The 23,666-nt window shown below is 40.0% G+C and overlaps 1 protein-coding gene across 1 annotated transcript in view; it reads right to left on the bottom strand.

Annotated features, from left to right (window-relative positions):
• Positions 1 to 23,666, bottom strand: part of LOC122810163 (guanine nucleotide-binding protein G(s) subunit alpha-like) — a 290,898-nt gene that overhangs the window by 200,755 nt on the left and 66,477 nt on the right. The window contains exon 3 of the mRNA XM_044081640.1: positions 3,714 to 3,768. Within this exon, the coding sequence (XP_043937575.1) occupies positions 3,714 to 3,768 (55 nt within the window). The remainder of the gene's footprint in view (positions 1 to 3,713; positions 3,769 to 23,666) is intronic.

The raw sequence follows: 23,666 nt of genomic DNA, 5'->3' as shown, positions 1-23,666 counted from the left end.
ATCATCTGTGAATTTGTCAGAGTCCCTTTGTGCTGGTCTGGACTTCAGAGAAGTATACACCAAACAGGAGAGGACCCAGGACTGAACCCTGACTCCACCCATGACTGGTCGGCAGTCTGACTTGGAGTCAGCTACTTTCACTCTGTGGGTTCTATCTGTGAGTCAGTTTGCAACCCACCTAGCGATATAGGGGTTGATGCCTAGCTTACATAGTTTTTCTATGATTCCTGAGTGAGGAATGGTTTCAAAGACCTTGGCCAGATCAAGGAAGGTTGTGTGAACCACCTTGCTTTCATACACAGCTCTGGTGACTGACTCAAAGAAGTCAACCAAGTTGAGCAGGCATGATCTACCCTTCACAAAACCAAACTGTGTGGGACCCAGAGTTTGGAGATTCCCTATATCCTTGTTTATTAGGTCCATGATGATGCGTTCAATAGCTTTGCATATCAGACTCATTAGGCTAATGGGGTGATAGTTCCCAGGGTCTGTAGTCACTCCTCCTTTGTGGAGAGGGATGACTGAGGCAGTGCACCATTTGGTAGGGACAAAACCTGAGGTGAGGCTGTAATTGAACAGGGCACACAGGTGAGGTGCCAGTTCACTCTTTAGCTCATGTAGAACACAGCCAGGGATATTGTCAAGTCCCACAGAAACTGTATTCCTGGCCTTGGACAGTGCTGTTTTAACCTGTGCAGCAGTAATAGGTTCATAGGTTCATAGGTTTATACTAGGCTATCTGCCCTAAGGCATTTATAAGCCTAGCCCAAAGTTATGTGGCTTATGCCGCCCCTTATGTTAGAAATACTGTGCCCATTAGTTTGTTGTGCCTCTGTCCAGCAGTGACACAGAGATGATTCCCGGGGTAAACCTACGATCTCCCACACCCTGATAGGTAATGTTAGGTGCCTGGCAATCTACTGTTAATGTGATAGGTCCTTTGGGAGGGGAGAGTGGGGTAAAGTTGACACTGAATCTGTTGGCCAATATATTGGCAATATCTGTTGGCTTGGTATACGAGGTACCATTGTGCAGTAGTTCAGAGCAAATCTGGATATTGCCATGGAAATTCTTTACATAACTATAGAAGGCCTTGTAATTGTCTTTACTATCTGCTGCGATTCTGTTTTCATAGCTAGCTTTAGAGGATTTGATTAGGGATCTCAACTTTTTGTTGAGGTTGATAAGGGAGTTTTTCCAGTCCTGGGACTTCACATTATTCTGCATCAGTTTCCTGCTTCTGTTGTAGAGTTTGTTTATGGCAGGGGGACCACCAGGTTGTCTTCCTATTTTTTGAGGAGATCATCTTGGTTCTATTGGGTATGGCAAGATCCATGCATTTGTGTACGTGTTCGTACAGTGCATTGGTGTATGATTCGGCAGTCATGCAACTATTTTCCATTTGTATGGGTGCCATGAAGTTAGCGACCTCTGTTTTTAGGAGCTCAAAGTTATCTTTGGAGAAGTTTTTCATGGTGGTTACCTTTGCAGGGAGGGTGGGAAGGGTGTGGATTTCCAAGGTGATTAGTTTGTGGTCGGATCCAACCAGAGAGGGGTTTACTATTGGTGTAGAGCAACGGTCGTCCATGTTAGTAATGACCAGGTCAAAGATATTGCTACCTCTAGTGGGGGTATGAATGAGCTGATCAAGGGAACTGGAATTAATGAATTCCAGGAAACGTTAGGCAAGTGTATTGGTACATGAGTAGTTTTCCCAGTTAATGGAAGGGTAAGTTGAAGTTGCCCAGTATGAGAGTGTTAGGTTGGACCCTGACATTCTCCAGGGTGCTTAGGAATGTGGAGTGAGAGTCTTGGGACATGGTTGGGGACCTATAGCAGGCTATGACCTGAATCACTGTCTTACCCAATGTTAGCTGCACCTGAAGTATCTCTGATTTGTTATGTTGGGCTATCAGTCTGGAGGTGTGGGCATCCTTTATGAATATGGAAACACCCCCAGCTTTGGAGCTTCGGTCCAAGTTCTGGGGCCGAAAGGTGTGGAATGAGTTATTGCCTGGCAGTGCAGGGGTGCTTTCTGCTGCCTTGAACCAGATCTCTGTTACAGCACAAATGTCAATGTTCTCCATTTTAAGGAGTGCTTCGAGCGGGTGTATTTTGAAATTTAGACTTCTAGCGCTGAGCAGCATGACCCTCAGATTGCATTTTTTTTGTAGCTGTTATGGTGGTAATTTGGTCTTTTGAACACCGTCTAAAAAAGGCACTATAGGGGTGGCAAGAGCCTTGGCCAGTATCCGGAAGCCCAGGGATGACAGATGCAGGCCATCTCTGACAAAGCATCGAGGTCTGTCAATCATGTCATCCCAAGCAGACATATAATGGTTCCCCTTAGAATGACACCAGAAACTTAACCAATTGTTGAAATCAATCATTTTCTGCTTGTACTGTGGTATCATTGTGGGTGATGGTAGGATGCTGCTCAGGGCTAGGGTCATACCAGCCTGGGCCATGTAATCTGAGAGCTCCTCCATGTCTCTTTTCATGTAGCCCAGGGAGGTACATCTCAGGTCATTCACACCCACATATACAATGAAAGAGTCATATTTGTACCTGTTGTTGAGGGACCTAAGTGCATGCATTATGTGGCGGATCCTGGCACCTGACAGGCAGCTGACTGTTACTTTCTCCTTATTCAGCCTAGTGAGTAGGACATCAGTGTGCCTTACTATTGAGTCACCTATGACTATCGTGTTGGGCATGCTGTTTTGCCTTAGGGACTTTGGTTGAGTGGCACACTGTTTAGGAGAGTTATGTGTCTCATGCTTAGTGTTGTGTTGTGGTGGTCAAGTGCGTTTCTGCCTTGGAGGTCTCTGCTGTTTGGGTAGATTTTTATTGAGAGCATACACAAAGGTGGGTATGTGGTTTGTGTTTTTATGTGAAGGCAGTGCTGGTGTGTGTTCTGGAGGGCTATGTGTTCCATGTGGTGTGGTGCAAGTGTTGACCTTCTCCTCGTGACCAGCTATTCCGGTCTTGGCTGGAGAGGGTGTGGCTTCCATTTGGGATATATAAGTGCATCTCTTGCAAGTCTGAGTTTTGGGAGTTAAGAGGAGAGGGTTGTCTGTGTACATGAGGCAGTTGCTACATTGCCTCAGGATTCCAAAGCCAAATTGTATTAACAGCAGGCAACTTAAGAACAGTGCAGTTTGGCTGAGTGGACACTCAGTGTTATAGATCTATGGAATGCAAAGGGTGGGGGAGGAGGGGTAAAAGTATTTAAATAGGCCAAAGGGAGTGAGTTCACAAATGATACTTTTGTTCTTACTGACAACCGCAATGAAAAAGGAGAAGGGAATTTTGTGGTGAAATTAACATAAGGGGCAGACAACAGTGACACTGAAGCAAAAACCACAAGAGCAGGGTGGGAGAGTACAATTTTCAGTAACAGTTAGTTAGAACAAAATAGTGCACTAACACTGTAAGCAAATAAACTTAAACCAGCAATGAATCAGTCAGACTTCAGACAGAATATAACTAGGTTCTCTTTTAGCAGTATATGAATACACAACTGTCCTGCTCTTCATAACAAAATGATGCAACCATTTATTATGCCTCCCACAACAAACGCACATGGTGTCATTCAGTTAAATCAGCACAAGCAACAGTCAGGCCTTATTCACTGGAAAACACCTCATGATTAGGCTACGCTATAAGTCAGACTTGATGAAACAGTCATAGTTTGGTTGTGTCACACTTACCAACACTGCATTCCTTACGATGCTGTTAATTTCCTTAATGACTTCCTTGTAGTCACTGTCAGGGAACAAAAACAAACTGAATTTGCATCTTGCAAGATGAGAAAAAAATCTAAAGGTAAAGTTATTCATGCATGTGTTATCTCACATCTTGTAAAAATATTGTCAGGTCTTCATTTGCTGTTAGGTGACCCAGCCTCTAGAATAGTCCACTTGCAGTGTTCTTCAGCCCTCACATACTCAATGGTCACTTACTAGTTCCTATGTACCTACTTGTGTGCTGCTGAAAATTCTAAGAGTTTAAGTATCAAACCACTACCTTCTTGGTAGGGGACTTCAGTTACCCCAGCACCAATCGGCATGCTTGGACCTCTAAAAATGGGTATGTTTAACATCTCTTGGACTTTGTTCATACTTATGGGCTGGAGAAATATTCCCTTGCCGCACTATAGTGCGGTCTCGGAGTTGGTATATTTAAAGAGCAGAGGGTGTGGGGGGTGCTGGGGGGGCTTTCTCCCCTGCTTGCAACAGTTAGTATACTGTTGCATCTTTTATTTTTTTTTCTCTGTTCGAACTTCAGCAAGTTCGACTATATGGTTTCAACCATGTAGGGTTCAAACTTGCTGAAGTTTGGTAACATAATAGGAACCCACCGACAGGACACATACTGTCAAAGTAGGTGACTTCACCTCTAGCAAAAGACCAGTCACCAATGGTGTAGTACAGGGTTTTGTCCTGGGCCCCATACTGTTTGGAATTTATTTCTAGGAAGTCCAAGCAAACTTAGATGGCCTGCAGCTGACCACGTTCACTGATGATTGCAAATCAGGAGCAATCATTGAGTCCCACAATGATGTTAATATAATGCAGACATGGTTAAAGCAGACAAATTATTGGTGCTAAAGCCATGATTTAAAGCTGAATGCAAAAAATTGTATTATTACCCTTCAGGAAAGCTGACATACCTGCTAATTACATTATAGACAGCACCCCCCTAAGTGTAGACCTAGTGCTACGTGATCTGGGTACTCAGGTTGATAGCAACCTGAACTTTGACAACCATGTATCCACAGTAGTAAGGAAATCCTTCTATGTGGCACATCTTATAAGTTAAGGCATTGCATCTAGATCTAAGGATGTTATAATTCCATTAGACCACTAAATGAGTACAATGCTCCCTTTTGCGTATACCTCACCAGTCACCTGCAACAACTGCAGACACTACAGACGTTTCTCACAAAAATTACAAGGTACACAAAATATGTCTTACACGGAAAGACTGAAAGCCCTGTCAATGTATTCTGTCTCATACAGGTTGCAAAGAGGTGACCTGTTCCTGGCTTACAGGGCAGTCTCTGACCCGACCTTGATGGAAATGCCACACATTCATAAATCAAACTGCATGACAGTCACTCGCTCCAGGGATTTTAACCTAGCCTCAGACATGAATAGGTCATTCTGGAAAGATAGATACATCTCCCAGAGATTGCCACTTCTTTGGCATAAGCTTCCAATTAAAGTGAAACAGAGCCACTCCCTGACCCTCTTCAAATGTAACATAGATCAGTGAATGGGTGGCCATAAATTCACTCCTGGGGGGTGGAGCCTATGTCCCTCCTAGACAGAAGAAGTCAATATTAACTAACATAGACCCTTACCTTTGTAAACTTCTCTCACCTAACCACCAACAATTGGGGCAAGTCAGGGTAAATAGGCTTGTAAGGGCTCTAGGGCTGTTAGTCAAATAACCTTTTGTGAACCTATGAAAATGTATCACCCCTCCACTCTAAATAAGATGGTAGAATCTGGACTAGGCCTCTGTGCTGGAACTCCAGTGTTAATAAACTGTATAACTACAGAAGAAAAATAATAAAAAGCAGTAAGAACGCTCCAGCCCCCTGCTTCCCAACTGCACTGAAACATGCCAAAAGGGAACTTAGGAATATTATGGAAAATGCAAAAGGAGTACACATTTAAAGTCACTACAGATAGCAAAAGAAACCACACATCATTCTACAGCTATGTGAAAAAGTAAGGAATAATATCCAACAATCTACTGAGCCCATCTATAATAATATCACACATTCTGATTCCAAGGCTATAATATTACACATTCCGATTCCAAGGATATAATATCACACATTCTTATTCCAAGGATGTAATATCACACATTCTGATTCCAAGGCTATAATATCACACATTCCGATTCCAAGGATATAATATCACACATTCTGATTCTAAGGATATAATATCACACATTCTGATTCCAAGGATATAACATCACACATACTAATTCCAAGGATATAATATCACGCATTCTGATTCTAAGGATATAATATGACATTCTAATTCCAAGGATATAATATCACACATTCAGATTCCAAGGATATAATATCACACATTCTGATTCCAAGGATATAATATTGCACATTCTGATTCTATGGATATAATATCACACATTCCAATTCCAAGGATTTAATATCACACATTCTGATTCCAATTCTATGGATATAATATCACACATTCCAATTCCAAGGCTATAATATCACATATTCATATTCTAAGGATATAATATCACACATTCCAATTCCAAGGATGTAATATTGCACATTCTGATTCTAAGGATATAATATCACACATTCTAATTCCAAGGATATAATATCACACATTCCGATTCCAAGGCTATAATATCACACATTCCAATTCCAATGCTATAATATCACACATTCTGATTCCAAGGATATAATATCACACATTCCAATTCCAAGGATGTAATATCATACATTCTACTTCCAAGGATGTAATATTACACATTCCGATTCCAAGGATAAAATATCACACATTCCAATTCCAAAGATATAATATCACACATACCAGTTCCAAGGATGTAATATCATACATTCTGATTCCAAGGATATAATATCCCACATTCCGATTCCAAGGGGCTATAATATCACACACTCTGATTCCAAGGATATAATATCACACATTCCAATTCCAAGGATATAATATCACACATTCTGATTCCAAGGATATAATATCACATTCCGATTCCAAGGCTATAATATCACACATTCTGATTCCAAGGATATAATATCACACATTCCGATTCCAAGGCTATAATATCACACATTCTGATTCCAAGGATGTAATATCACATAGTCCGATTCCAAGGATATAATATCACACATTCCTTTTCCAAGGATATAATATCACACATTCCACTTCCAAGGATGTAATATTGCATATTCCGATTCCAAGGATAAAATATCACCCATTCTGATTCCAAGGCTATAATATCACACATTCTGATTCCAAGGATATAATATCACACATTCCAATTCCAAGGATATAATATCACACATACCAGTACCAAGGATGTAATATCATACATTCTGATTCCAAGGATATAATATCCCACATTCCGATTCCAAGGCTATAATATCACACATTCTGATTCCAAGGATATAATATCACGCATTCCGATTCCAAGGCTATAATATCACACATTCTGATTCCAAGGATGTAATATGTAAAGAATTCCTGCACGTGGAGCACTTGCACGGTCCCAAGGGGAATGAAGCAAAAAAAGAAACAGAACCAGCAAACCATGGATCCTAAGCATAGATGTTTTATTGTGCTAGGTTAAAAAACCTACACATATTTTGCATTTTTGCAACAGACCGGTTTCGGTAGGGTACACACAACCTTCATCAGTTAATAAAATAAAGTGAAGCAAAAATGTAACAGAGGTATATATAGTAAGGTTAAACAAAGCCCATTGGATAATTCAATAATTGTCATTTAGACCAGGTGGGAATAATCCCCCAAGTTTGATAATCCATTTCTTTTCTTTGGTATTAAGAATAGAATGCCAACCTGCCTTGTTAGTTCTATTGCCATGTATAATGTCAATCACCATGAATGTAAATTTGGCAGTGTTATGTAACAAAGTATGTTTATATAATGCATTTGTTATCTTGTGTGTCCTAATGTTACTGGTGTGTTCTGTGATTCTAATTCTAAGTGGCCGAGAAGTCTGTCCAACATAAAAAGCACCACAGTGACAACTGGCCAGATAGATAAGCCAGTCACTGCTGCAGTTGGCAAAAAATTTTATATCATAAACCTGTGAACAGTTCCGGCTAGAGAATTGTTTGGATTTGTCAATTTTATCACAACTGGTACAATGACCGCATGGGAAACAACCTGTTAGGGGATCTCCTGACAATGTGGTTTGTTTGAATTGAGTGTTGTTGTACCTGTTACCATGCTTGAAATGATTAAAAAAAACAGCTAAATTTTTGCCTTTCCTAAATGAAAACTGGCATCGATCTGGAATGAATTTGGAAATGTCAGAGTCATATTGTAAGATATTCCAGTGGTTATTTATGCTATCAATGAGTTGATTCGAATTGCGTGCATAAGTGGTGGTGAATCTTAATATGTTGTTATTTTGGGACTTTTGTTGTTTGTATTGGAGAAAATAATTTCTCTTAGAAGAATTTGTCATGTTACTAGCACTAGACACATGACCCATGGGGTAACCCCCTAGACCTGAATCTTTCAGTTAGGTCACTCCTGTGATGTTGAAAAGTATTGTCACTGGAACAAATCTGTTTGATACGTATAAACTGTGACTTTGGAATGTTGCGTATAACATGTGGTGGGTGGAAACTGGAAGCATGTAAAATGGTGTTGTATTCAGGATGTTTCCTGAATACTTCTGTAGATAATGTGTGGTCTGACATTCTAGTAATGGCAACATCCAAAAACGTGATGAAGTTGTAGTCATAATGTAATGTAAATTCCAAACCCCAAGTATTGCTGTTGAGATATGTGATAAAATCCATAAGTCCCGGTATATCTCCTCTCCAAACCATCCAGCAGTCGTCAAGATAACGGCGCCAGATGTCAATGTGTTCCAAGTAAATGTTGTTATGTGAGTCATAGATTATGTGATGTTCAACATAGGCCATAAAAAGGTCAGCATAAATGGGAGCAAAAGAAGCTCCCATGGCTGTACCCTTGACCTGCCAATAGCATTTGTCCTGATAGAAAAAGACATTGCTGGTTAACACAAATTTGGCTAGTTCCACCAGGTAAGAATTGAAAAGAGGTTGGTATAAATCAGCTTGATCCAACCAAAAAGTTAAAGCCTGCAAGCCAAACTTGTGAGGAATGTTAGTGTACAAGGAACAAACATCTAGGGTGCACATTACCCAGTCCTCCTCTAACTGGCTGTCAGATATGATATTGAGAAACATGGTTGTATCATGTATGCGTGATCGCACAAAAGTCAATAATGGTTTGAGTTGTTGGGTAAGGAACAAAGAAAGGGGTTCTGTGAAGTATCCTCTCCCAGATACAATTGGACGACCAGGGGGATTGATGAGACTCTTGTGAGTTTTTGGTAAGAAGTATATGTACTGTGGATTAGAATCATGTACAATAAGTTGTGTTGCAATTTCTGGTGTTATGATGAGTTCATCCTTGGCCCAAAGAATGAAGTCCTCAATCTGTTTTTGAAACCTGGATGTGGGATTGATAATCATGCATGAGTAGTATTTTTGATCTGACAATTGTCTGGTGGCTTCTTTGTCATAGTCGAGCCAATTTAAGATCACCACAGCACCCCCTTTGTCAGCTGAGATAATTACAATGTTCTGATTTTTTGTAGGTCAACAATGGCCCGCTTTTCAGCTGAGGTAATGTTGTTGGCTCTCCAACGTAAACTTTCACCAGAAAAATGTAGATCTTTGAGAATGTTTCGTTGAAATTGGAGTACAATTGGGTGCATTGGTGGGTTAAATTTGGATTTATGATAAATAAATGTATCACTTGTGGAACTATCAGAATCACCAAATAACAATTTTAGATTTAATAATCTACAGAAAGAAATGACATCCTGAGCCATGCTGTCCTCAGTAATGGCAAAACCGGGTACAAATGTTAAACCCTTGTTTAAAACTGACAATTGAATGCGAGAAGGTACAAAATCAGACAGATTCAAAACATTATTATCAAAAGTTTTATTTATTTCTCCAATGCCATTTTCAACAACTCCTGAATGTTTGTGATGCCTTCTGTCTTTCCTACTGCCCCTGTGTTGCTTTGGCCTAAAGGGGCAAAACCTGGGGTTCTTTTGGGGGCCGGTGAACCCAAATTGGACTGAGGCTCACTATCAGTATATGAGGATGCATCCTCGGTTGAGGAACCTGATGTATGTCCAGATTTCTTGAGGATGGATCTGGGTCTCTTCTTTCTGGAGAATTTGTTGAAATTGGGCGTGAACCTAACCTGTTTTGTGTTTGCTGCAAAGGGATTGGAACCCTGATAGTCCCCTTGATCCCTCTGGAATTTTTTAATCTTTCTACTGCGTAGTTGCTCCTCCAATATCTTGATATCTCCTACAATCTTGTTTAACTGGGGTTTAAAAAATGGTTCATCCTCATAGGGCTTCATAGACTCAACCAATCTGGTGACCGAACAAATCTCTGAATCTATAACCTTGTCATAGAAACTGGACAAAGATTCTACAAAAGAATTTGTTGCACGTTGTTGAATAGAAGACCACTGTTCTAAAAGTTCCTCATCTGCATTCGAAACTAGAGGCTGGATCCGCACCCTCAGCCCCCTGGGTGTGATACCCTTAACCAAATAGGCTTTAAATAGTTTAGAGTGCCATATGTTTGATCTCAAATTTTTAAGGTGTGAGAATAAATCCTGAAATGCTAAGTGGCACTTGGATTCCGCATCGGAAGAACCAATATTGTTGGCAGATTCACCAATGTTACTATTCAAACCAAAAGCCCTTAGGTCTTCCCTATCTGCGGATAATCCTAAGATAAAGCTGGCAAAATCCATTTTAAAAAAAGGGGGGGAACAGGAATGCTGACAATATAGTCATAAAACTAAGCCAGCACTGAAAAGGGACCATAACAGCCCCAAAAAATGTTTCAACCAGCTGTGTCCCTGTTAGAAAACCAAAATTAAAGAAATATATTCCAATACTATAGCATGGTCATAGTCAGAGATCATATATGTTGGCACAAAAAAGAACCCTGATGGGGATGAACCATAGAAAAGATATCTACATCAAAAAATATTGGTGATGTGTTGATCAAAAATACTGGAGAAATGTTATGATAAGAGAAGCAAAAGCTTCATGAGACCCAGACAATGAAGTGGCATTATAGTTGTAAATGATTATGGTGAACCCATATAAAGGCCATATAATATATACAAAAAAGGGGAGGACATAAATCCATAAAGGTATAAAATATTAGATGGTACTGTGTCAAATATAGTGAGCCAAATTCTTATGAAATAGTGTGGCAACAAGATTTATATTCTTGTTGAAGTTATTGAATAGTTTTCATGATATTGTATGGAGGCCAGATAATATATGCATAAAGGGAAAACCAGAGTACATTAGGCTTTGGAATATCATGTAGTAGTGTTGTAGTGACAATAACAGACAAAGAGATATGGTGAAACCACTGTGTCAAAAACATTGTAAAAAAAGCCCTATATAAGTAGAAATTTTTAAGCTAATATGATGGAAACGTGAGATCAATAGTTAGCACAAAAATATTGTCAACATGAAGAATAATTAGTCTAACCAGTATACTCAAGAAAAAAAGGCAATATTCAAATCCGAAATGAATTATAAGAACAGGTTAAATATTCATTGTGATTATCAAAAGACAATGATATAGTTACCAAGCTAAACCCCTGTCTAATATAAAGTTTAACAATCAGGAAATAGTGGTACGAGAACACTCATAATGTAGCCCCAAACAGCTTTAACCAAAACCTGATGGTATGTTCTCTATCAGGTTAGATTCAACAAACTAGGCTAAACGCTCGCGTGAGCACTTTCCCCAATGTTAATATAATAATTAGAGATTTAGTACAAAAAATGGCAAGAACATGTAGGGTAAATCACCAGTCGCTCGCCCAACATATATCTTGATAATAAGTCACAAAAAACACATCTAGAACTATAGCGCCATGTCCAATGTCAAAAAGAGATGTAAAGCGCAACCTAAAAATCAAATTGGAGCATGTAATTGCAAAAAGATGTTTCACGACACTTTCGTAAAATGCCCAGATGTTTACAGTACCTTATAAAGACTAGTTTAGTCTTTGAATGTATATGTCCACCGAGACCGAAAAAAAGTCTCAATCCCACGATGAATGGTTCTCACTGAAATGCCCGTAAAAGATAGATTAGTGTCCTAAGTTATACACGAAAAGCCCCCAGTCTTTTCATGAGATAAAATAAGCTCCGTAGGCGCTACTGTTGATAACGTCTCGCCAGTTGAATAAATGAATCAGGCAGGAAAAAATGGCCTGTATACTCGTTGCGTGAACAGACGCGATGGTAGAAACAGTATATGCCAAAATAACAGTGATGAGTAATCCACACGGGAATGCCTTCAGAGTAAAAAGCACACACTTGCTACACAAAAAAGACCCAAAGGTACTTCTAGTAGTCCCCAAAGGATTCTGGCATCTAAAATAGAAAAAAACGTCTAACGTTGTTTGAAATGCATTGAGTCTGTCATACAAAAATGGCGTGCACCTGCATGCAGTTAAGAAAAACGCCAATTTGAGTAAAATAAAGTTAAAGTAAGCCAGTAAGACATATCCTCTAAGTTAGAAAAAGGATAATCAAACCAAGAACAGCAAAACCTGGTGGTATAATCCAATGGTTAGATAAAAAATAGAAAAAACCCCAAACTGATGAAACCTCCACTCAGTCCATAGTTAGGATCACCGGCCCCCAGCAGGAAGTGGAGAGAAACAGCGTAACATGTAAAGAATTCCTGCACGTGGAGCACTTGCACGGTCCCAAAGTGATATGAAGCAAAAAAAGAGAAACAGAACCAGCAAACCATGGATCCTAAACATCAGACTTTTATTGTGCCAGGTTAAAAAAACCTACACATATTTTGCATTTTTGCAACAGACCGGTTTCGGTAGGGTACACACAACCTTCATCAGTTAATAAAATAAAGTGAAGCAAAAATGTAACAGAGCTATATATAGTGAGGTTACACAAAGCCCATTGGTTAATTCAAAAATTATCATTGAGACCAGGTGGGAATAATCCCCCCAGTTTGATGATCCATTTCTTTTCTTTAGTGTTAAGAATTGAATGCCAACCTGCCTTATTAGTTCTATTCCCATGTATGATATCAATCACCATGAATGTAAATTTGGCAGTGTTATGTACCAAAGTATGTTTATATAATGCATTTGTGACCTTGTGTGCCCTAATGTTACTGGTGTGTTCTGTGATTCTAATTCTAAGTAAGGATGTAATATCACATAGTCCGATTCCAAGGATATAATATCACACATTCCGATTCCAAGGATATAATATCACACATTCCAATTCCAAGGATATAATATTACACATACTGATTGCAAGGATACAGACAATATACTGTCAGACAAATTTGGTGCTAACTTTACCATACCTACCCACATTATTACCCACACTATCCCTGAAAATGTACTTGCCTCTGAGGATGCCTTTTAAAAGGTTTTAGAATCCCTGTCAAAAGTTAAAAATATTTTTTGTGGGACCAGTCAACATATCAGATTGCATTATTAGCAGATTCAAAGTATGAAATATCTAAGTCTCTTCTTAAGCTGTTCATCCTCCGCCTATCCACAGAGTTTGTACCTGTCGCTTGAGAATAACCATTGTGATCCCCCTACACAAGGGGGGTCTCCCTCTCTACAGATCCAGGTAATTATAGACCCATCAGCCTCACCAGCCTTAAATGAAAAGCCATGGAATATATTATAGCAGAACTCTTAGGCAGAATTAGGTGACTTAACTGATCTAGATTCCACTTCATTTGGTTTTATAAAGAGCAGACCATATCTCCTGAACCAAGTTAACTTATTTGAAAAGGTTACAGAGTCTGTGGACAGTGGTCACTCTGTGCACACTGCTTATTTTAACCTCGCCAAGATTTTTAACATTATTCCCCTCACTGGAATTATTTAACAATTAAACAAATTTAATGTAAATCTCTAGATTGTGCACTGGATTGCAAACACACTATTCAAAAGACTCCAAGTTGTGACTGGGACCTCTCTGAATGTAACATTGTAACTAGTGGGGTATCACAAGGATCAGGGTTGGAACATTTATGAATGTAACATTGTAACTAGTGGGGTACCACAAGGATCTCTGCTGAGCCTCTCTGAATGTAACATTGTTACTAATGGTTTACCACAAGAATCAGTGCAAGGCCCTCTCTGAAAGTAATATTGTAACTAATGGGGTACAATGGGGTACCACAGTTATTAGTGTTGAGGACCTCTCTGAATGTAACATTGTTACTAGTGATCTACCACAGGGATCAATGCTGGGTCTCTCTGAATGTAAATTGTAACTAGTGGGGTATCACAAGGATTAGTACGGAGACCTCTCTGAATGTAACACTGTGACTAATGGGGTACCACACTGATAAGTGCCGAGCCCTCTCTGAATGTAACATTGTAACTAGTAGTGTACCACATGGATCAGTTCTGGGCCTTCTCCTATTTGGTACTTAGTTTGCAGATATCTAAACCAATATGTTAGAACTGTGGTTTATTACATTTAATGATGACTGCAAGCTGGACACCATTACCTGCTCATCTACCTTATACTAACAACTACAGAAGGGTCTATATTACATTATCGAAACACCACATGATCGAAGTACTGAAACTTCAAAAATGTAAAAAAAATAAATAAATAAAAAAAAAAAACAAAAGTAACTGCTGTAAGCAGGGGGGGGGGGCAAGCCCCCCTGCACCCCTTGCTACTTAAATATATCAACTCTGAGATCGCACTTTAATGGAGTTAAGAGCAGGAAAGGAAAGGTTTCCCTTTCCTACGCTGTAGTGCGATCTCGGAGTTGGTATATTTAAGTACTGGGGGGTGCAGGGGGCTTGCCCCCCCTGGTTAAACCCTTTCAGTTTACTTTTCGTTGTTTTTTTTTACATTGTTCGATGTTTTGCAATTTTGATCACTAGTGGTTGATCTAGTGATTCAAAGTTGCAAAACTTCGACAATGTAATATAGACCCCTCCAGAAATAGCTGGAATATGCACATATCTGGTACACCAAAAAGTGTCTCAAAGCTTGATTCAAAAGGTGTTGTCTAGAGTTTGCAAAAAAGCTACTAATTTATTATAAATGGTACTCCTCCTTTGACAGATTTGGTCATAAGAGACCTAGGTACTCATGTGGATAACTGTCTTTGCCATTTGATCTTCACATGTTTCCACCAGAGTCAAGAAATCCTTCTATCCATCTCATTTAATTTTCAAGGGCATATCTTCAAGATCCAGAGAAGTCATCCAAATTCAAGCATATTGCTCAAATGGAAATGCCCCAACAAGTTTGATCCAGAAAAAATAATGGCTTTAAATCCATCAATTACTTTGATAGGTCAGTACTTCTCTCCTTATACTCAGTATCACTGTCCTTATACTCAGTATCACATACTCACTATCACTCTCCTTATACTCAGTATCACTTTCCTTATACTCAGTATCACATACTCAGTATCACTGTCCTTATACTCAGTATCACATACTCAGTACCACTGTCCTTATACTCAGTATCACATACCAGTATCACTGTCCTTATACTCAGTATCACTGTCCTTATACTCAGTATCACTGTCCTTATACTCAGTATCACATACTCAGTATCACTGTCCTTATACTCAGTACCACTTTCCTTATACTCAGTATCACATACTCAGTATCACTGTCCTTATACTCAGTATCACATACTCAGTATCACTTTCCTTATACTCAGTATCACATACTCAGTATCACTGTCCTTATACTCAGTATCACTTTCCTTATACTCAGTATCACATACTCAGTATCACTGTCCTTATACTCAGTATCACTTTCCTTATACTCAGTATCACATACTCAGTATCACTGTCCTTATACTCAGTATCACATACTCAGTATCACTGTCCTTATACTCAGTATCACATACTCAGTATCACTGTCCTTATACTCAGTATCACATACTCAGTATCACTGTCCTTATACTCAGTATCACATACTCAGTATCACTGTCCTTATACTCAGTATCACATACTCAGTATCACTGTCCTTATACTCAGTATCACCCTCCGTATACTCAGTATCACTGTCCTTATACTCAGTATCACTGTCCTTATACTCAGTATCACATACTCAGTATCACTGTCCTTATACTCAGTATCACTTTCCTTATACTCAGTATCACATACTCACTATCACTCTCTGTATACTCAGTATCACTATCTGTATACTCAGTATCACTCTCTGTATACTCAGTATCACTGTCCTTATACTCAGTATCACTGTCCTTATACTCAGTATCACTTTCCTTATACTCAGTATCACATACTCAGTATCACTGTCCTTATACTCAGTATCACTGTCCTTATACTCAGTATCACATACTCAGTATCACTGTCCTTATACTCAGTATCACTTTCCTTATACTCAGTATCACATACTCAGTATCACTCTCTGTGTACTCAGTATCACTCTCCGTATACTCAGTATCACTGTCCTTATACTCAGTATCACATACTCAGTATCACTGTCCTTATACTCAGTATCACTGTCCTTATACTCAGTATCACATACTCACTATCACTCTCCGTGTACTCAGTATCACTCTCTGTATACTCAGTATCACTGTCCTTATACTCAGTATCACATACTCAGTATCACTGTCCTTATACTCAGTATCACATACTCACTATCACTCTCTGTATACTCAGTATCACTCTCTGTATACTCAGTATCACTCTCTGTATACTCAGTATCACTCTCCGTGTACTCAGTATCACTCTCTGTATACTCAGTATCACTCTCCATGTACTCAGTATCACTCTCCTTATACTCAGTATCACTTTCCTTATACTCAGTATCACATACTCAGTATCACTGTCCTTATACTCAGTATCACTGTCCTTATACTCAGTATCACATACTCAGTATCACTGTCCTTATACTCAGTATCACTGTCCTTATACTCAGTATCACATACTCAGTATCACTGTCCTTATACTCAGTATCACTCTCTGTATACTCAGTATCACTCTCTGTATACTCAGTATCACTCTCCGTGTACTCAGTATCACCCTCTGTATACTCAGTATCACTCTCCGTATACTCAGTATCACTCTCCGTGTACTCAATATCACTCTCTGTATACTCAGTATCACTCTCTGTATACTCAGTATCACATACTCAGTATCACTGTCCTTATACTCAGTATCACTGTCCTTATACTCAGTATCACATACTCAGTATCACTGTCCTTATACTCAGTATCACTCTCCGTGTACTCAGTATCACTCTCTGTATACTCAGTATCACTCTCCTTATACTCAGTATCACTTTCCTTATACTCAGTATCACATACTCAGTATCACTGTCCTTATACTCAGTATCACATACTCAGTATCACTGTCCTTATACTCAGTATCACTGTCCTTATACTCAGTATCACTGTCCTTATACTCAGTATCACATACTCAGTATCACTGTCCTTATACTCAGTATCACATACTCAGTATCACTGTCCTTATACTCAGTATCACTTTCCTTATACTCAGTATCACATACTCAGTATCACATACTCAGTATCACTGTCCTTATACTCAGTATCACTCTCCGTGTACTCAGTAGCCTATCAGCTGCTCTGAGGTGATTGTGTCTCACGTTTCAAGCACTGAAAGACCCAGTCCTGTTTGACCTCCTATTTCTTCACAAAACCAGTGACTCTAGAAACTAAGGGAGTTCGTCTACGCCAACAAATAAACAAGATTTGCTGAAGGAATAATTTCCTAAACCAATATATGTACAGCCTGTGGACCAGTACAGGTCAAATGAAGTAATAATTTGCATACCTTTAAGCTTTCTCCTAATGACTGGATGGGTAGACACAAATTTAAACCAGAGTTATCATGTACAGCCCTACAAGATGTGGAACATACTGTAACTCTCAAGTTCTTAACGCAAGAACTCTGTACAAAACCAAAAATAATGGGGGACAAAGGCCAAAAAATAGGGACAGTTTTAACTATTGCTCTTATAAACTTAGAAAGTTGTCAGAATGATAGATTTTCTTTTAACATGCATTTTCCAAAAGATACACTCTAAATTGGCCGAAGGTGAGAGTGTTTGTGCGAGTGAGTGATACAAATGAACTACAGAGGCAGGGCTAGCCACCCAGCTGGGTAAACATTAGCTCAAGACGATTGTCACTGCTGAAGTGGTACCCCAAACAAAATGTGAAAAGGGATTGAGGATGGATGGATGGATGGAGTCTGAAAATCAAAAGTCTGTCAATATTTAAAAAATTCAGTTCTTAATGATTTTTCAGAAAAAACATAAATGTTATGAGGAACAGAATAAAAATATGAGGTTAAAATCTGGACATGCTGCAAAAATGTGAATAATTAAGAGTATGACTTGGGAGGTGAGCCCTAGTAAGTGCTTGTAAAGGCTGGCAGGAAATGTTGAGTGCGTGTACTTACAGGTGTATATGACTAGGCGTCACTTGGCCAGAACTGGTACTATGTGCTCCCATAGCGGTGAGCTGCTTCTCATGTTGAAGGAATTGCATTCCCTTACATGATAACTTTTGTGATGTTTATTAATTATTCTCAAAAATAAATAGCTTGTATAATGCTACATTAACTTATTTATTAATTCTTGTACAACATAGACGGCATAATCTTGTATCCTATGTTATTAGTGCCACTGAATACCTGCTACCTGAATAGTCTTAAAAGACAACTTTGCACAAAAACTGGAAAAAAACATGTCTCCTGTGTAACATGCATAAATGTCTTAGCATCATGAGTGTTTAGTAGTGATTTATAATTATATTTGGAGGATTTATAATTATATTTGGAACAAAACAGACAGCCAAGGATCACTTATATGTTACTCACACCCTATTATTCGTACTAATTGCTTGTAGGAGTCTTGTATTTTGGTACTCACTGCATACCTGTTGTTTTATTAGTGTAATATTGCAATACCCAACGAGTTACATGTAGAACAGCAGTATCTTTGCAACATGCCAGAGCTAACATCAAATATTTTGTGCAATTTGTGCAGTGTATTATATTTATGCTTGGGGCCTGGGCTGTGACAAAAAATATTCTTTCCTGTCCGATTACCTTGATAGCACAAACATTAAATAAAAATATCCCAAAATAGCTTGATAGGGAGAGCCATACTGATGGCATTTTGTTTTAGACAAGACTTCCTTGTTCCAAAATGAGCGCTACCTTTTATACGACGCAGCATAAAAGCAAACATTTCTGCAATCTTGCCTTTCCAGACTGACTCACGCTGGAAGTCTCGGAGGTACTGCTGTCAGTCTATCTTTTTCATTATCTTATTTTATCTTTTTTGATGCCTCCTTTTGATTGTTATTGGTAACCAGTTTCCAAATGTATTTTTATTTTGTTTTAAATTTTCTGCCAGAATAAGCTGTTGAATATCTTGCTTCTATTAAATCTCTGTTTCTGGCATGAACGGGCTGACACATAAATATCTCTTCTTCCATTTCCTGTCTGCATTTCAATCTTCAGTGTCTTGGCAAACATTTTTGACTGTCTGTGAAATGTCGTGTGATTGCTTTTGGTAACGTTGCTGCCTGCTCTGCTTCTGAAGACCTACATACCTACTTCATATCGGTACTAATCCAGGTATGCAATAGTGTATGCCTACCGTCAGCAGAGTTTTGTGATGTGTCTGACCTACAAGGCACTCACAAATCCAGTCCTGATGGAGCTGGTACACATCCGCAAGTCAAACATCATGAGGATCTCCCAATCTAGGGATCTAAACTTAGCAACTTAAGCAAAACATGCTGGAGAGATAGGTATGTGCCTCAGTGATTCCCCCTTCTTTGGAACAGGCTTCCTATTCATGTTAAGTACAGCCCTTCCCTGGCCCTCTTCAAATGCAATTTGGATCAGTGGATGAGAAATCACAAATTCAAACTGGACATGAGCAATCTGTAAGATACTCAAGGCATAGGCACAAACCCAAGCCATCCTGTTGTCCCTAAGGGCCATATATTGAGTAAAATTGGGTTATGTTGGCTAAGCTTGTAAGTGCTCTTAAACCATTAGCCTTGTAATCTCTTATGAACTTATGAATCTGTGCTAAAATATAAAGCACTTTAGCATTTAAGTTGTCCTTTAAATGCCATCTTGTGTTATTATAGGTTCATAGGTAGGTACTAGGCTATCTGCCTGAGGGCATTTATAAGCCTAGCCAGAGTGTGTCAGCTTTTACCCCCCCCATTGATTAATTAACTGAGCCTCTGTCCAGCAGAGCCAATGAAGTGATCCCAGAGGTGTATTTTCTGTTACCCATCCACTTGTCAAGGCTTCTCTTGAACAGTGTTAGTGAGGTGCTCTGCCTAATGTAGTTAGGAATTTTGTTCCAAAGCATGGGGAGTCTCTGTGACAGGAATCTATCCCTCCAGCATGTTCTATTTATTGCTGTGGTGAGGTTTAGCTCACTAGAGCATGTGGCTCGAGTGACTTGGATTTCTTTAGGTGGAGCATGTCCATCAATTCTGAGTTGGACATGGCTTTGTAAGTCAGGCAAAGATCACCTCTGAGTAAGCGATATGCCACTGAGTACAGCTGGAGTTTTTTCAGTCGGGCTGCATAGGACAAATGTTTGATGCCAGTAATCCTCTTGGTGAGTTGCTTTTGTGGTCTTTCAAGCTGTTGGAAGTGTCTTATGACGTACATCCCAAATGGGGTATTGTACTCTATGACGGGTCTGATGAGTGACGAGTAGAGGGGCACTATAACCTCTTTATTTCTAGATGTGAACCTCTTAGTAATTAGATGGGTTACATAGAAGGATTTCCTAACTACTTTGGAAATATGATTGTCAAAGGAGAGATTACTATATACCTGGGTCCCCAGATCTCATTACCTCTTCTGTATTAAGGGGGCTGCCGCCTATGTGGTAATTTGTGGATGTTTTGTTTTTCCCAAACTAGATGACTATGCATTTTTTGGCATTTAGCTTGAGGCCATGACTTTGACACCAGGTGTCTGTCTCAGTAAGGCCGTTTTGGAGGATGTCTGTGTCAGCCGGAGAGTCAATTATGGTTCATAGGTTCATAGTTAGGTACTAGGCTATTGTCCCTGGGGCCTATACAAGCCCAGCCAAAAAGGTACCCTGGCTTTTGCCACCCAATAAAATTATTTTCCTGTGCCACTGTCAAACAGAGCCACAGAGGTGATCCCTGGGGTGAATTTCCTATTTCCCATCCAGTCATCAAGATTTTTCTTGAAGAGTGCTAATGAGGAGCTTTGTTTGATATAGATAGGTAGTTTATTCCAGAGTATGGGAAGTCAATGGGACAGGAATCTATCCCTCTGGCATGTTCTGTTTATTTTAGTGACAAGATTTAGGTCCCTAGAGCGTGTAGCTTGGAGAGATTGTGATTTCTTTAAGTGGAGCATGTCCAGCAGCTCTTGGTTTGACATAGCTTTGTATGTTAGGCAGAGATCACCTCTGAGTAGGCGATATGCGATGGAGTAAAGCTGGAGTTTTTTTGAGACGGTCTGTGTAGGGCATCTGTTTGAGGCCAGTAATCCTCTCTGTGAGGTACTTCTGCAGCCTTTCCAGTTGTTGTAGAAGTCTTGTGAGGTACATACCAAAAAGGGTGTTGTACTCTATAATGGGTCTAATGAGTGATGAGTAGAGGGGAACAATAACCTCTTTTTTTCTGGATGAGAAACCTTTTGTGATGAGGTGTGCCATGTAGAAGGATTTCCTGACTACTGTGGCGATGTGATTATCAAAGGAGAGACTACTGTCCACCTGTGTCCCAAGGTCTCTTATCACACTTTTGGTGTTAAGTATACTACCGCCTATGTTGTAGTTCATGGGTACAGAGTTTTTACCAAAGGGGATGACAATGCACATTTTGGCATTGAGCTTGAGGCCATGGCTTTGATACCAGGCATCTGTCTCAGTGAGGCCCTTTTGTAGGATGTCCACATCGTTAGGAGTTTTGATTATGGCTCCTAGTTTGCAGTCATCTGCGAACTTCATTAGCCAAAGACCTTCTGTGTTAGCCTGTACTTCAGAGAAGTAGATACCAAACAGGAGAGGACCCAGGACTGAACCCTGTGGTACTCCACTTGTCACTGGTCTGAAGTCGGATTTGGAGTCTGCTACTTTCACAGTGTGGGTTCTGTCAGTGAGCCTGTTGGCAACCCATCTTGTGACATAGGGATTTATACCTAGTTTAGTGAGTTTATCTATAATTCCAGAGTGGGGGGTGGTGTCGAACGCCTTGGCAAGATCTAGATAGGCTGTGTGAACCACCTTACCTATGTCTATGGCTTTGGTGACTGCTTCAAAGAAGTCTGTCAGGTTTAGGAGACATGATCTGCCTTTTACAAACCTGAACTGGGTGGGATCCAGAGTTTGGAGATTACCAATGTCTTTGTTTATAAGTTCCATGGTGATACGTTCCATGGCCTTGCAGACCATGCTCATCAGGCTAATGGGGCGGTAGTTCCCAGGGTCCGTGGTGGCTCCCCCCTTGTGGAGTGGGATAACCGTTGCTGTGCACCATTCAGCAGGCACAAAGCCTGAGGTGAGGCTATGATTGAACATGGTACTTAGGTGGGGTGCCAGTTTGTTCTGTAGTTCATGTAGAACGCAGCCTGGGATGTTGTCTGGTCCCATGGCTGCTGTGTTCTTGGCTTTGGAGAGTGTGGTTTTTACTTGTGCAGCCGTGATTACAGGAACTTTGCATTCTTCCAGTATAGAGATGGCCTCTTTAGGGGGTGAGAGAGGGTAAAGTTAGCACTGAACCTATCTGCCAGGATGTTGGCAATATCAGTTGGGTCTGTATATTTAGTGCCATTGTGCTGTAACTCAGAGCAGATCTGAGTATTGCCATTGAGATTCTTGACATAGCTATAGAATGCTTTGTGGTTGTCTTTAGAATCAGTGGTGATTTTGTTTTTATAGCTAGCTTTGGAGGATTTTATCAGGGATTGCAGCTTCTTACTGAGGCTGACTAGGGAGCTCCTCCACTCATGGGATTTTACTCTCTTTTGCAAGAGTTTCTTCCTTCTGTTGTACAGTTTGTTTATGGCAGGGACCACCAGATTGGCTCCCTTTTTTTGGAGGATAGCGTCTTGGTTCTGTTTGGGATAGCACGATCCATGCACTCATGTAAGTGCTTATAAAGTGCAATTGTGTAGGATTCAGTAGTCGTAACTGTATTGTCCATCTGCATGGGTGTCATGAAGTTCACCACTCTGTCTTAAGAAGGATGAAGTTGGCTTTAGAGAATTTTTTTACCATGGTTTCCTTAATGGGGTGGGGGGTGGAGGCAGGATGTGGATATCTAGGGTAATTAGCTTATGGTTGGATCGGACCAATGAGGCATTGACTTCAGGTGTGGAACACTGGTCACTCATATTGGTAATGACTAGATCTAGGATATTGTTGCCCCTGGTGGGGGTGTGGATAAGTTGATCCAGGGCATTGGAGTTTATGAATTCCAGAGAGCGTTGAGCGAAGGAATTGGAACATGAGTAGTTTTCCCAGTTAATGGTGGGGTAGTTGAAATCGCCCATTATTAGGGTGTTTGGTTGAACCCTAATATTTTCCAGTACATCAAGAAAAGAGGAGTGGGAATCCTCGGTGAACTTGGTTAGCCATAGTCCTCTTGTGTTTGCCTGTACCTCTGAGAAATATATGCCGAACAGTAGGAGTCCCAGAACCGAGCCTTGCGGGACACCACTTGTGACAGATTTAGAGTCAGACCTGGAGCCCGCTATTCTTACCGTGTGAGTTCTGTCTGTAAGCCAGCTGGCAACCCATCTTGTGACATAGGAGTTT

The sequence above is a fragment of the Protopterus annectens genome, chromosome 8.part1 (genome assembly GCF_019279795.1).
Source record: "Protopterus annectens isolate FY-2018-M chromosome 8.part1, PAN1.0, whole genome shotgun sequence".
Classification (NCBI taxonomy): domain Eukaryota; kingdom Metazoa; phylum Chordata; order Ceratodontiformes; family Protopteridae; genus Protopterus; species Protopterus annectens.
The sequence above is the reverse complement of the archived record's forward strand: the minus strand, read 5'-3'. Positions and strand labels throughout refer to the sequence as shown.